General features: G+C 42.3%; 2 protein-coding genes across 7 annotated transcripts; one reads left to right on the forward strand and one right to left on the reverse strand.

Moving 5' to 3' along the window:
- Positions 1-18: 18 nt before the first annotated feature.
- On the reverse strand, positions 19-1,835 carry LOC143210759 (uncharacterized). 3 transcript variants are annotated; one of them, XR_013009335.1, is made up of 3 exons: positions 1,574-1,835; positions 1,223-1,478; positions 19-379 (listed from the first exon to the last, which is right to left on the reverse strand). XR_013009335.1 is itself a non-coding variant. In XM_076427912.1 (3 exons), the coding sequence occupies exons 2-3, from the start codon at positions 1,253-1,255 to the stop codon at positions 53-55; spliced, it is 360 nt and encodes a 119-aa protein (XP_076284027.1). In that variant the 5' UTR covers positions 1,256-1,290; positions 1,574-1,827; the 3' UTR covers positions 19-52. The 3 variants fall into 3 exon arrangements, 2 of the variants coding, with proteins under 2 accessions (XP_076284027.1, XP_076284026.1); XM_076427912.1 differs by having other exon boundaries at positions 1,223-1,290; positions 1,574-1,827; XM_076427911.1 differs by having other exon boundaries at positions 1,223-1,301; positions 1,574-1,827.
- Positions 1,802-15,985, forward strand: LOC143210749 (uncharacterized). Of its 4 annotated transcripts, none has more exons than XM_076427891.1 (5): positions 1,802-1,912; positions 9,918-10,199; positions 10,577-11,497; positions 12,812-14,449; positions 15,066-15,985. In XM_076427891.1, the coding sequence occupies exons 1-5, from the start codon at positions 1,897-1,899 to the stop codon at positions 15,293-15,295; spliced, it is 3,087 nt and encodes a 1,028-aa protein (XP_076284006.1). In that variant the 5' UTR covers positions 1,802-1,896; the 3' UTR covers positions 15,296-15,985. The 4 variants fall into 4 exon arrangements, with proteins under 4 accessions (XP_076284006.1, XP_076284007.1, XP_076284005.1 ...); XM_076427892.1 differs by lacking the exon at positions 1,802-1,912 and adding an exon at positions 7,674-8,585 and having other exon boundaries at positions 14,983-15,123; XM_076427890.1 differs by lacking the exon at positions 1,802-1,912 and adding an exon at positions 8,151-8,585 and having other exon boundaries at positions 12,815-14,449.
- Positions 15,986-16,044: the final 59 nt, after the last annotated feature.

The raw sequence follows: 16,044 nt of genomic DNA on the forward strand, positions 1-16,044 counted from the left end.
CTACTTTGTGACGAGGTGGCGTTTTTCACGTGTTTATTTTGAAATTAGGTGTTTATTTTTGACAGCAATGGTTTCCAATACAAGTAGAAGATAGGAAATGCACTCCGTGTCTTGTTAAATTTCCCAGTTCTGCTTCAAACAAGGTGTCGTTTATTATTTTCTCTGCAAATCGTCTTTGGTCTTGAGGCAATCTGTTCAACTTTAAAGCCCATCCTTTTGCTACTATGTCTGATTCAGTTTCAGGCTTTTCGAAGTATGCTGCAGCTAAACCGCCAAGTTGTTCTGTTGAGTCCTCGTGAGTAGATGTTTCTGTCTTGATTTGGGGGGGACAGTCTCGCTGGTCTGTAGACGGTGCCTGCGATGCTTGACTTGAATGACTCTGAAACAATAATTGAAAGAGATTATAAAAACAATACATTATTCGAAACAAGATCATTTAAAAAAATACAAAAATTATAAAAACTACTCGGTGGAAAATTTTGATGTTTTAAGGCATAAGCTAGCAGAATAATTGCAGTTCTCTTATTTCAACGTATTGTGTATAATTGTTTGAATAACGAAGGAATTAGTTTGAATGTTCCGTTCATTCTCCGACACTTTATACTGGCTAAAATCTCTATACATATTATCCTCCGTCATAAATAGCAGGATGCTATCTGATTCCGTTCTTACGATTCTGACAAAAGGTTTACATTCAAATGTTCCGACAAAATGATTTCGTCAATACTCTTCGGTTCTATAGGCTTATTTTTCTTTCTGGCATGTAATACCTGTTTCTTTAACACTCCATCCATAGGAAGGTATGGTTGAATGGATTTTTCAGTCTTTGGAATTACATTTCTGGCAACAGTACTAGGTTTTTCGTTACTAATTAATGCCAATTCTTTGATTCTATTCCAACTTTTACTAGTTCCTACGCGTGATGGTTCTGGAGCATGATTATGCTTTGACGAATCGTGGTAACGAATTACATGTTGATCATGTATATATATTGTATTTGCAGCACCACGACATTGGCAACTGTTTCCTCTAACACCACTTCTCTCACAAACCCAATAATATAAGTTACCTCTACTTTTATTTTTTTTAAATACAAAACCATCAATCACAATCTTTTGTTTTCCACGAATAGACGAAATAACTTCTGCCCGTCTGTCAAAATTACTCTGATTTGTCGAACTCATTGCATTTGTTTTACAAACAATTTAATACAATCACGTACCAAAGCAGGAACCGTACTGTGACTGTGACACATAGCAGCATCATGAAGTCATGACCCCAAACCTGTCGCTAAACACGGACTGTCGATGAAAACATAATGTCGACGAAAGTTTCTGTCGGTCAAATCGTCGATGAAAACAGTGTCGGTCAAATGGGTTGTCGACGAACCGAGGGTAACCCGAAAATATGTACATACTATTGCATACTAAATTGTACTGGCACTATCGAAGAAGGTTCATAGAGATAGGGAACACAACCTAAATATGTAAATCGTAAATAAATAGTTTGCAACTTCAAAGGGGCAGAGGCAACTCAAGTATGTGGAAGCAAAGAAAACAAGGGATGATCTCACCGAGTATTTCAACTCCTCTGCTGGGTTAGTTTCGTGGCAAAATAAATGGTTACAGTAATAACAACACTAATAAAAAAAGCTTGTCAAATCTAGCTGTGCGGTTGACCAAAACTAAGGGAACAAGGAACGCAAGGAACGCGCACAGTGGACCCGTTTTCGTCCGATTTGGCCGATGTTCGACTGTTCGACGCATCTGTCTCTTTTTTCAAGCGTGCGAGAAAGAGACACAACGTCGGACGTCGCGGCGTCGGCAGAAACGGGTCCACTGTGCGCGTTCCCTAAATGCGCAGACAAAAACAAAGACCGCGCTCGAAGAGAGAAGGATGCAACATATGAACGGTAAGTCAAAAGTGCGTACTGTCCATTATTTCTTACAGCAGTAAACATACAAAACAACTGTTTATATGTTTGTATGAATACACTCGTGTCACTTTACTTTTTAACTGAACTGTCGCCACGTGCATCGTTTGACAGGTGACGATCAGTTCTTTATCGTTGCGAAGTTCCGCCTATTTACCATTGCGCAGCGGGGTCATTTCCCCTTGCGGGGGACATTCAGCCGCACAGCTAGATTTGACAAGCTGTAGGTACATACACACATAAATAGGAACCGATCGTCTAGGGTTGCCAGTGGGTTTTCCTCATTGCCATCTGTCGAAGAATTTCGTCCCGCGACGAACCGAACAGAGGTACGTATTGACAATGAGTCATCAAGGTTATGTCTGAAGGTGCGAGTCACGTCGTCGTTGTTTCGTAATAGCTTTAGTTCCGTGTATCAAAGGCGACAAGCTATTTAGTTCCGACTCGGGGCGGTTGACCTAACGATCTTGATTAGAACTCGAAAAAATACTCGGACATTCTGTTCGAAAATTCTATGGTTACCTAACTTCTGAAGATTCCATGAGAATATTCGTTGCATTTATGTATACTAATTGTTTATGCCCATAATATTCGCCCGCCAGCCAAACACCGTTAACTGCGTTCACCAAGAGGATTGAACTGGATTTTTCTGTGTTTGTAACTCACAGAAGTAGACTGATGATTAGACCAAATAGAATATATATATATACATATAGAACAAGTATGCGTTTAAATATGATTACATTATGAAGGGAAATAAATTTTCAAAAATAAAACATTTATTTTGGAATATGATGTACATTTGAATTATTTCTTTCGGGTCTCGATTAGCCATCGGGCCTTAATTTATCCGGGCTGTTTGTCTCCCGATCAAGCCAGTTCATCGAGGTCCTAATGTACCGATATTTTACACAGGTGGAACGAATGAATTTTCTTTGGAACATTCGCTATTTTATTATCGCAATTATATGGCATACGAGCACGCACCTTTTTGGTGTGCACATCTTTGCACTCGTCGCGTATGAAGGTCACTTCTTCCCCGCTTCTATCGGAGACTCTGAGAACCTGTCTCCTCAAGGTCAGGTTCAACGACTGCCAACTCTAATCAGATATGTAAAATAATGTGCCCGTAGGAAAGATGTAAAACGATCGTGTAAGCAACCGTTGATCAAGCTCGTAATTGTTGCGAGGCGTTTCCTCGGTTTACGCATCGGCTACACTTGACTCCAAATAAGAAGGTACTTGGTCTGCGCTTGTAGTTGCGCGTCAGCTTTGTTGTAAAGTCTCTAGATCACCCACTACGTCATGAATATTCATATACCAGGCGCCGAAAAAAAGTAATGACACAATTTCAGGGGGCAAAAAATTTCAGTCAGTATAGCTAATAAGGTCCACCCTATTGTCCAGCTACGTCTCTGGAATTAACGACGATAATGAACACGAAAGAAGAAAAAATATACAGCGAAAAACCGGCATGCGCGTGAATCCTCTTTTTTCGTATGAGAAATGCCAATCTGTGATTATGCAAATTAAGGCTAAGAACCGGTTAGTGTATTTTAACGCGCGGTCTGAAAATAAATCTTGTGGACAACCGATCCGCGTCGCAGAACTCTTAAACGTAATATAACATAACAAAACAAAGCCTTCCTCGTATGATTTTAGCCCTTTTAACAGGATCGACGGTCGACGGAGCCGGTCAATTAAACTCACGAACATACACGAGAGAGAGAGAGAGACATCCCGCGATAAATAAATCAATTTTAATAATAACGGTGCTCGGTTATTATATAATCATCTGCAATTAATCCCATTAACGTTCCGGTGCAGCTCGTTCGATGATTTATTGCGGCGATGCGGGATAATTGGCGTCTACCAGTGTGCGTTGCTTTGAAATTCGTCGATCTTTGATAACCTTGTAGTTCTCGTTTGTTTACACGGGTGAGAAACTCGCTATCCCAATGCAATAATACACTCGGGGACAAAACGATAGTACGTGTTATGTTTTCTAATGTTTAATTATAATATAATTTAATTATATATGTATATGTAACGTGTAATTTAATGTAATGTTTTTTAATGAAAATTATCCCTTAGCAATCTAGTGGTGACTGAGAGGCACATTTTGAGATCTAATCAATCACTAAACATTTAAGTATTGTATGATAAAATGTACTTTTACTTTCTCACATATAATTCTTAGCAATTACAATTTTTTCAAAATCTTTTTTGCATGTCATTCGGTAAATCAATTCTTCTAATTGCTTAAAAAAAAGTCGGGTCGTTTGGTCCGATCATAAAAAAGTTATGGTTCACTGTATATAAATGTTGTTGTGAATGTATCCAGAAGAAATTTATAGAAAAACACATTGCAATCTGAACATAAATTAAAAACATGTAAATGTTAATGTGGTTTTGCCCCGGAGTGTACAAATCGAGTCAACCGATAAGTCGACTAACCTCGCGAATAAATCGCGTGCGTACTCACACAAAGCCGTCCAACGACGGACGGTAAATAATTTTTCTTTTGCTCAGATGAGTGATCAGGAAATGTAACTATTATTTTTTTGTTCCTTTTTGAGGAAAACCTCCAACGATATCGCTATGATTCTCCTGCGGCGCTTCCGCCCACGCCAGGTTAATGTTATCTCATACAGGATACGCATATTGTATGTATACATATAGTTCAGAATTCATCAACTGCCGCTAATAGACAGTCGGACTTTATAATCGCGCGGCGCAAAGTACTAGGTGGAATTTCAGAGTCACAACTTAGAAACTCCGGAACGGTTTCGAACCGGGAATCCCGCGCGATGACTCATCCGGTGTTTATGTATCTCGATTTCATTGATATTCACGTAATCTCGTCATTCAGCCATTGTCGATAGATCATCGGCGCATTTGGATTACGGTTGCAATTGGGGTTGAAGCCTAATGTTTAATATTGGCTTGGCAAGAAAGCAATTTCGGTATTTATATGCATTTAACTATGGGAAGAGGACTATGAGAATACGATTACGAGATTTGACGCATACAACAACACGACAAGTTAACATAAGCGTGGTAAATATATTTCGTGAATAACAATCGTAAGACAAATAGTACAGTCATTTGGCACATTTGCTAAAACAGTCATATGTGGAAATCTGTTATGAAAACTTACAACGTCGCTTTGAATTATAAATAAAAAGCAGCAAAAAATGATTTTCTATACCAGGAATTCTCAATATTTGCCGTTTAAATAAAAAATTCCAATAACTACTGCAGTGCCAGCAATAGTACCGTTCAATTCGTCGTACACTTCGGAGATTTCCATGACATTATCATGTTCTCCTACGCACCGATTGCTCATCGATATTAAGAGACGCATCACGCTCGATCGCTTCAACGTTTCAATATTTGTACGTTAACTTTCAGCTGAAGTCTGTCTTTCTTTTTCTGGACGATCATTTTTTTGGCAAATTGATCGGGAGTTACGTAAGCAGCAGGAACTGGCCACTTAAGCGTTGCTGTGATTGACGTTCAAATTAAGCGTGCATTATTAAACATATACATTTCCATATGATCGTATATTTTTATTTATGTTATTAGTAGACTGCGGATCTTCATGTGCAAAATAAAAATTGTCTGCATCGATTGCAAGGAATAGAAACTAAATTGAATGTTGCTTCTTCCCTTAATGATTTTTGTAGAGAAGCAATTGTGTATTGATATCTTCAATTTAAAAAATTATTCAACAATTTTGGATTTTATTTACTAAAGTTTGGTATGAATGCATGGGTCCCATGGAAATCATCGACACAGATTTCTCCGACACGGTTTTCACCGACAACATTTCATTAATTTTTTATTAATTAATAAATAATATTAATCGGTGATTTCCATGGGACCCACGGGAAACAGTAGGAGTCAATAAAATGTTACGATAACTTCGAAAAGATGCACTGCCGTCATTGGTATTAGATAATTAGATTTTTATGACAGGCACATGTTTATAGCGAAGTGCTGACGTAACTGCATGGACGGTTGCGGGGGAACATTAGTACACTGTTGGTCAAAATTATAAGTCCACCTCTTTTTTGGCTCGTTTATCGTTGTTATTAGAATTACTGTTCTTTGCTTTTCGCACAATCACGTAAAAACGCATGAAAAATGAATTGGTGGAAAATATGTACAATGAATTATTAATCTAATTAAGAAAGTTGTCGATTGTATGATGGACAAAACTATAAGTTCAGTTATAAAAAAACCATTTGTTTATAAACTAAGTTTAATGCAAATTATGAAAAAATTCATATGTTTCATTCGCGAAAATACATGTTCCTACGAAATTTTTACGGAAAGGAAAGTTTCGCATTGAACCTTTTTGAACATCGATGAATGAAACGTCTGTTCTCGTTGCAGAAAAATGGTTATTTTTATATTTTACAAGATCTATTGAAAGGAAAACAGTTTCACGAATTTATTTTATTGGTTTCCGTCGATATCTACGATGTGAATTTCCCTTCTTTTTAAAAACGTCTCCTGGCCCATGTTTTGAATAAAATTAAAGAGTTTTATAACCATTTCGAACCTTGGTTCTCAAGGTGTACTAAGAAGGAATGATTAAGATTGTAGTTTATAGAGGTTTTCGAAATCTCGATATTCTTGATGCTGAGATAAGCCAAGAAAGAAGACAAATCACGTAACTGTCGCGCGCGAGAGAAACTGGTATATACAGTTATTAATAACAAAGCGGAATGAAAAGAAGTGGAATTGCTGATTCTCATATGTGTTTCCCGTTAATTAGACGGGGAACACGCGCGCTGGCGATCGAGTGATCCGGGGACGCCATACAAAGTCGGGGGAAAACCAATGAACTCGTCGTCTATTGAACATTCCGTCGCGTTCTCGCCGGAATACACGAGATTACGATCCCGCGTTGTTCCCCACTACCGAACGATCTTGGCCGATTCCAGCGAATCTATATAGTGGGTCAAGGAACTATTCTCGAGAAGGAAAAGGAGGAATAATGTATGTAAAATATATCGTACTCCGGCAAGAACGGTAACACAACTCAAAAAATTTTCATGTTGGAACTGGAACAGTGATCGATGCGTTTAGTTGGCCTTTACGTGATAGAAAAGTGCAATCCTACGATTGCGAACGATTTATGTAAGGGTGAACATTATAAAGCGTTACAGACGAATATCTCCAAAAATATTGATCATACGCAAAAATTTTACAGATGAAAGTTGTTCAGTACCGAGAGGGACATCATATGGTGGGATTTTTATTTTTCCCGATGGACACTCCAAGGTGAAGAGAAGGTCAACTTTCTTTTTTTAAATGGAATGTCCTATTTTTTATACCATAGATCGATAGGGTGGCAAATTCCGAGTATAAAAGTGTTGACCTTCATATGTCCTAAATCTAATAGTTAACGAGATATGATCGAAACAATTTTCTTTCTTCTTTGGATAATATCTCGTTAACTATTAGGTTTAAGACATATGAAGGTCAACACTTTTATACTCAGAATTTGACACCCTATCGATCTACGGTATAAAAAATAGGACATTCCATTTAAAATAAGAAAGTTGACCTTCACCTCACCTTGCAGTGTCCACCGGTAAAAATAAAAGCCCCATCGCATGATGTTCCCCTCGGTACTGAATAACTTCCATCTGAAACATTTTTGCGTATGATCAATATTTTTAGAGATACTCGTCTGTAACGCTTTATATTGCTCACCCTGTATAACTAATATAACACTCAAAAATCGGCAAAGCCACCAGTTTTACTGTATTCCACCAACAGTTTAAAAATACAGTAGGGCCCTGATTAACCGGATCCCGATTATAAACAAATATGCGTTTGAATATGATTATATTACGAAGGGAAATAAATATTCAAAAATAAAACATTTATTTTCGAATATAATCTACATTTTAATGATCTCCCTCAGGTCTCGATTATCCATCGGGCCTTTATTTATCAGGGCTGTTTGTCTCCCGATCAAGCCGGCAAATAAGACACATGTCAGAGTACAGTGAAGCATTTTTGGTGTTTCCCGAAAATGTAACGAACTTCCCCGCGAGTTCCGATTGTTTGGGCGAAAACGAGATAGAGGAACGTACGATAATCTTCAGGAATATACCAGGATGAAAAAAAAGCACAAGTCGATTCGCCGAAGCGATCAGACCTTGATAGCGCCGGTTTGATCGCTGTCCAGGAAAAGTTTTGTCTTTTCACGGTGTAACGCTCTCCCGTGTCTCCGTGTCGGACGCCTGACACGATTTTCAGGTAATTAGGGGATCGGTTAGTTTCGATTGACGTACTTTCCTGGGAACTGTTGCGTTGGTCCGTTTTCTACCTACGAAAACGGAGACCATAGATTGGAGGAGGGCCCAGGCGCCTTCATCAGCGCGGCCAATTATTGACCGACGTAAAATCCACCGGTGTCTCGTATATAAGTTGTTGTCTCGTTCAAGAGCTTCAGTCGTTCTTGACTCTTCGACCACGGAGATTACCGACTTGTAAACAGTTCTCGACGAAATTAACGAACACGCCGTGCGTGCTTGTCGACTGTGCCCGAAGAGCAACATGAAGTTCTTGAAGTGTTTTGTGCCGGTGGTATTACTCCTGTCTGCCGGAAACTGTCACCCTAGACCCGGTGAGTTTTTTTTTTAAGACCAACGAATCTTTCTCCGCATCGATCGCAAGGAACAGGAGCTACGTAGAAATGTCTTTTATTCTTCAATCATTTTTATCAGTTGAATAGAAATAATATTCTTGAATTTTTCAAATCCGTTTACTGTTTTCCATTTGACCTGATCAATGCATTTTTGAATTGAAGGAAGCCATGTATCAATGTATGCAAATGGCTCGCCTTGTTTTATACTTGTTGTTCAAATCAGTCTATTGGAATCTACTGGAATCAGTCAAAAACAGAGAACAACGTTTTCTCGTTTAAATCTTTGTTTTCGAGGAAACCGCGTTTCAGAATCCATAACGTTCGCGTGCTCTAGTATTTATATTTACAAGTAGTAGAACCGGTAGGTCATGATCAGACGCATCATCTGAGAGAGAGAGAGAGAGAGAAACTCCATGTTCTCGTAAACGAGGTGACAAACACAAAAGAATGTTCTTTCTTTCGACTTATTTTTACATTTACAATTGCCACCTGGTGGCATACACCGTGATTCAGAATTTAATTATCCTGTTAACCGGGAATAAAGACCAACGAGTTTTTCCTAATTCAAATGATAATTGTCTCGCTTTATTGTGTCATGGTTTTTCACCTATATCAATTTGAACTACTATTAGGTTGTCCCAAAAGTTTCTTCCGGAATGTGTTCCTTTAATGTCGCTAAATAAATACAAACAATACGATCATGTTTATGTTAATATTTTAGTACTTCTTAATATGAATTTGCATTATGTGCATGCATCGAAATCGAAAACCAACTTTTGGGACAACCTAATATTTATTTAGCAATATTAAAGGATCACATTCCGGAAGAAACTTTTGGGACAACCTAATATATTTGATGTACTTTCATTATGACGAAAGTTTGGATGTATCAATTTGATTTGTTCTTATTTATTTACGTTTTTATGTAAGTGTTTAGAAATGAAAGTATTGTTGACATTATTAAATATATTGATATCAATCACTAAACATTTAAGTATTGTACGAGGTATTACATCAATTTTATATTCATACAAAGAAAAAAGTTAATATAGAATGGAATTATTCTAGGCCGGAAGAAATGTTTAATTTTCGAGTTAAAATAGCTCCGAGTGCAAAGGGTTAAAATATTTGAAAGCTAATATGGAACCGTAGGTAGTCGTTTCATTTCTAAAACGTAAATCGGTTTTATTATGAGTATTAATGGAAGTCACTGTGTAAGCGTTAGGTTGTATTTAACCGGTACAGACAGGAAAGGATGTAACGATGGTCGACGTTGAAACAGAGGAAAAATGTTGTAAAATTTGTCCGTAGGTCTACTCGGGCAAATAGCAGCCAACCATGGAATCGACTTGCTGGATCCTTTAGGACTGTTCCATAAGAACAAAGAAAACCGAGCGACGAGCAACGCTCAATCGTACGGCACCAACTTTAATCTGGGACCACTTTCCATTTCGTCATCGTCGTCATTGGCATCGGCCTCCGCTATCGGCGACGGGACAGGTTCGGCCAATGCCAAAGCGAATTCCGAAGCCTTCGCCAACGGAGGGTCTAGCGGAGCGAATGCTGGAGCATCGGCAACCGCTAATGCTCAAGGTATTTGTCACAAAACTTCGTACCGAGCATAACATTACTATAGCATTTGCAGCAGAGATCGCGGTATTGAACGTGTACTAAAATACCCGTGTACAGTAAAGTCGCGATTTCTATCCCTGAGAGTCTCCACGATTACAGGGGCCAGAGCTGATTGCAGGGGCCAAGCAGCTCTAGCTTCTACCGAAATGTCCCATAAGTTCCTAGTTTATTTTTATTTTATTTTCACTCTCCACATGCTATAAAAACACACGCGGTAACCAAGGAACAGTATTGCACGCGTCCCCGAACCTCGAGAGCACTTTCAAATAATCGAAACACAAGAATAATATCGAGTCTCGCGGGGCCATAACAAGCGTTGCATTTTCTTTTGGGCGTAGGTGTAGGTGGTTCTCCGGGACCATACTATAATTCGAATACCGGTGGCGGCTACAATGGTGGTTATAACTACAGTCCACATGGTTCTCGGCATTACAATGCTAACGCCGGTTCTCACTCGAGTGGGAACGCGGATTACGGTGCACAGGCTGGCGCCGGTGCAGGAGCGAACGCAGGTTCGGGTGGTGCGTACGCCGGTGCAGAAGCCGGCGCGCATGGTGCTGCACAGGGCGGTGCATACGCAGGTGCATCTGCCGGGGCGGGCTATGGCGCCGTCTCGAACGCGAACACCAACGTCAATGTAAACACGAACACGAACGTCAACACTTTGGCGAACACGAACGCCAACACATTGGCGAACACGAACGTCAACACTTTGGCGAACACGAACGTAAACACTTTGGCGAACACGAACGCGAACACTTTGGCGAACACCAACGTGAACACGAACGTGAACACCGTCGTGAACACGAACACCGGCGCGAGAGCACCAATCAACTACTACCCCTCTGGGAACGTCCAAGCTAACGCTGGTGCTAACGCGATCGCTAACAGTGGAGCAAGCGTAATTCCCGAGAGGCAGTACTCTTCTCTGAATCCTGTCCAAAGACCTCCGAGCTATCCCGTGTACCACAGAGAACCGGAAGTGATCTCCGTTCCCTACCCCAATCCTAGACCCATGGTGATGATGCCTTATCCGCGACCGGATGTGATCGCCCAACCCTATCCGCAGCCTAGACCGATCCCAAATCTGCCACAGGGTCCTCCACACAACAACGGAGACACGGTGATACCAGTTGTCGTTGTGGATGGTCCGCCATTCGGTAGACCCATGCAAAGACCGAGACCGATGCACCGTCCGAAACCGAAGTACGAGCCGTTGCAGATCATCGTGATCGATAGCACGCAGCCGCAGGCCCAAGGTGAGCCGCGGATCTCGATCGCGCAACCTTGATCAATGCACGACCGCGGGCTTTCCTCGGATGCACGTGGGGTTTTTCTAGAGTCCGCGAACAGGGACGAACACCGAAGAACGAGAAATCGAAAGCATGAGAATGTTTGTATTCTTCTTCGTCGGCACTCACGGATTGTGTTGCACCGCCAGACTCTTCTCTGTCAGTCATCTTTCTTGTCGGTCAGGACTCGCATCGACGCATCGTCCCTAAAAACACACACACACGCACACACATATCGAGAATTTCTTCCTTTTCTTTTTTTCCAGACACTAATAATATTAAAACATATGTATGTAAACCGTGTGACGTAGTTCTTGCTGGCCAAGTAATTGTAGGTAGAGGACAACGAGGCGATTTATCGCGTTTCCCTATTGCTGCGCTGTGTCTCTCCTCCATTAACATTTAACACGGCACTTCCTGAATCTGAATTGGCTGCTCCTATCGAGCCTCGCGTAGATGTGGCTGCGGTAGAAAGATCTCTTAGTCCTGACTAGCGAACTATCGCGTACTGCACATTCACGGGAACCCACTTTTCGTGGCCGAAATGATTTTAGCGTTGTTTCAAGACTCACGGCCGTAGTCTAGTAGGTCGTTGAATTCGTCTTGATATTAGGCATGACGTTTCAAAGTCAAAAATATATAATTAAATGTAAGAATGGAGGTGACTTTTAATTTTTTTTATATTGAAACTTTTAGAAATTTGAATACTGATAAAGTTTTATCTGAAATTTTGTTTGTCAAGTCATCAGAAATGCTTCAGTTACTATAATTTCACCAGTGAACAACAAACAAAGTTATACCTATTAAACACATCTCTTCGCTTGTTTCTTAAAATTCGTAATAACTTGAAACGTTGCACGAGGTTGCAGCTGAAACTTGCCTAATTCTTTCAACAAATGTTTAAGCTTTTAAAAGTTTACACTATTTGCGTATGGATTAAAAATTAAAGTGCACCTCCCGACACATATAAAGCCACCATTAAAATCCGTTTTCTGATAATCTAAATTGACCTGGAACGTTCGATTTTACTTTGAATTGTCTGATTTTATCTTTAGACTGCTGTATCTCGTCGCAGAATCATCTGAAATGAATAATATCTTGGATTCGGGCGCTTCGAAGAGTTGTTAGTTAATAGCAAAAAGAATTTTTTCAATACACTCAAGTCGAAAAATTGAATTTTGCCCACGAAAAGTGTGTTCCTGGACCATTGTGGCGCCGATAGCGCCACAATTTAGAGGAATCGAAGGTATCATCGTTGCAACTCACTGAAATCTTATTCAGCAGGTGCATACGGGAAAGCAGGATACTATGGGCCAACCGGACAGCAACCGAGCGGTGCTGGGAACGTTTACCCGACAGGCCTCTCCGGAGGCAACGCCAACGCCAATGCCAATGCCAACGCAATTGCCAGCGCCAACGCAAACGCCGCCGCCAATGGTGCGAATGGAGTCCGTTATACGCCGGGTTACGCTCAGCCAGGACAGTATCCTTCCGGTGGTGGGGCGTACCCTATCGGATCCAACAATCCTTTCCTCGGTGGATCGGCTCAAGCTAACGCCGCTGCCATCAGCAACGCGAACGGAAATCCTGCGCAAGGCCCAGGATATTATCAAACCAGTGGACCTGCTCCTGGTCCTGTTACCGGTCCAAGTGCTCCCATCGGTGGAAATAATCCTTTCCTTTCTGGAGGTGGTGCAAACGCCAACGCAAACGCAAACGCAGCTGCGAACGCCAATGCCAACGCTGGTGGTTCGATCACTGGCTCGCCGGTTTTGACGGTCCAACCGCAAAATCCTTTCTTAAACGGCGGTAACGTTCCGTCCACATCATCAGGACTCGGACACGTAGTGATCAATGAAGGAAGCTTGGCTAACGCGAACGCAGGAGCAACGGCAGGCAGCCAGGGCAAAGTGCATGGGATACCCACCACGTATCCGGGTCAAATAACAAATCCAGGAAAGTACGTCGTGCCAGGTAACTACGGTCCGACTCCCGGTTCAACCGGAAGTTCCGCGAACGCGAACGCAGCAGCGAACGCCGTGGGTTCAAACGGGTATTATCAGCCGATCAAGTCAGTCCCAGTGGCGAACCAGGCGCGGCCTTCAATCACTGTAGGTATACCGACTTCGGGACAGATACCCACCAAAGGTGGTCCAATTTACGGACCGTCAGCGCCGATCTATGGGACCGGAACATCTGGTGCCAACGGCATAAGCAATGCCAACGCTGGAAGCATTGGATCGAATAATTACGGAGGTGGCAATGGAAACCCCACTGAAGTGATCATCCCCAACCTTCCCTCTGGACCGGGTTACGGACAAAACACAGGTTCAGCCGGAGCTAACGCTAAAGCCAACGCGGCAGCCAATAGCGGGAGCAGTATCTTTGGCAATTACGGTGGCTACACCGGAGCTCCTTCTGGATCTGACTCCACAGGCCTCGGCGGCAACTATGGAGGACTAAACGGAGGATCCGGCAATGCTAACGCAAAAGCTAACGCTGCAGCTAATGCTGGAAGCAGCGGATTCGGCGGTTCCGGCCTCGGCTACTCAGGATCGAACCTTGGAGGATCCAGCGGTGCCAACACCGGAAGTACCGGGTTCGGTGGCTCCGGCCTCGGCTACTCAGGATCGAACCTTGGAGGATCCGGCGGTGCTAATACCGGAAGTACCGGATTCGGTGGCTCCGGCGCCGGTTACCTCGGATCGAATCTTGGAGGATCTGGAAGTTCTAATGCCGACGCGACAGCCAATGCCGGGAGCAGCGGATTAGGCAATTTGGGTGGATACAACGGTGGTTTTTCAGGAGGACCGAGTGGAGGATCGGCTGGTGCTAACGCGAAAGCTGATGCTAGCGCTGTGGCTGGAAGCTCGGGTAGCAACGTCAAAGGATCCGGCGGACCAGGAAATTACGGGCAAGGTAGGTCACGCTGACTTTGCAACCTTCAATGCGACCAGTCGACTTTCGATTAGGGCTGTTACTTTCCTTTGGCGGTCGAAGATTTCGATGCTTCGAAGGTGATGAGTAGACGACAGCGGATTCTATGCATTTATCACGAAAAATGAGTAGGTGTAATTGAAAACATTAAAAACATTAGACGAATTTCAAAATACTTTTATATCATGTAGGTGGAAAATAAATTTCTATATCATTCCGGTTCGTTCCAATGCAGGTGGTAAATTTTTATTTTGCATATTGGAAACTTCGGACACTTCGAAGACTTCGAGACTCCGGGTTTTTCGAAGCTTCGGAAAAGTAACAGCCCTACTGTGCGCGGAGCACGAAAGGATTGTAGCGGGAAGGGAACGGGGCAAGAAGTCTGACCATTCAGATGCGTCCTTTCCATTCCCTTCCCGCTACAATTGTTCCGTACTCCGCACAGTACTGTCGATTCACCCGGGAAGTTCGATACACGATGAAACTTAACGAATCTCGTTGTGTTCCTTCCGCAGACCTAACCGCATCGACTTCGGCTATTATCCAGGCCATCGAGTCAGGCTTGATCACGATTAAATAATTGCTCTCCCTTCTTCAGGATCGTACGGCGGTTTATCGAATGCCGTTTCCAACGCCAACTCTAACAGCTACGCGAGCGGCGGCGGTTCTGCTACCAGCTCCAGCAAGTCTTCGGCTTTCACTTCCGGAAGCGGATCGGCGAACGCGCAAGCATCGAGCAGCGCTGTTTCAACGGGCAGCAAGAGTTCGGCATCCAGCAACGCGTCTGCTGGCGTAAACACCCGAGACATGCTGATTTTCAACAAATGATCCCGTAAAGGTTCATCCGAGAGGCAGCCCGACGCCATATACGTGCCATCGCTCCGGAAGGTCTTAGATACATAGTTCGTTCGACTTACGGGAATGTGATTTTTACGATATTTTTGTAACTTGTGTCTCAGACTTTGTACGTATCTGCCGACGCGTCGCAACGAGTGTCGTAGGAATCGACAAGGAAACGCCGAGTTGCTAGTTTACTATTAACGGCCAGATAATAGTTTACCCGTCAACACGTAATCAATATTTCGCCGCTTCGTATGTCTTGCGTAACGTGTTACTGCGCTTCATCTTTCGGATGAACATTCTATTCGAACGAAGCCGGGTTCCGTCGACACTCGATTTGTAAATATAGATACCTCGAACGTTCCGACCGATATGGTTCTACGATGATCATTGCCAGACGAAAATGTTACGCTTCTAGAATCCCGACGAATCGATTCCGTAAGATCGATCAAATCATGTAGGATTCCATCAAATCGGGAGCTGTTTCAAATCCCCTTTCGTAAAATACCTTAGCCTCCAGCACTTTTGACATGATCTACCAAGGAGATCGAACACATGGCTAATACTCTGACTCCAATGTATAGGTACGCAGCTATTGCGAATAGCATACGATTAGATTGTAAAGTTAGGCAAATCTTTTTCGACGAGCATTGCTCGGAATAAAATGAATCGCATTGATTCCCGCGTGATTTTATTCATCAGTGAACCAAGACTTATCGCGGAGCTTGTTTCTTGCG

The sequence above is a fragment of the Lasioglossum baleicum genome, chromosome 7 (genome assembly GCF_051020765.1).
Source record: "Lasioglossum baleicum chromosome 7, iyLasBale1, whole genome shotgun sequence".
Classification (NCBI taxonomy): domain Eukaryota; kingdom Metazoa; phylum Arthropoda; class Insecta; order Hymenoptera; family Halictidae; genus Lasioglossum; species Lasioglossum baleicum.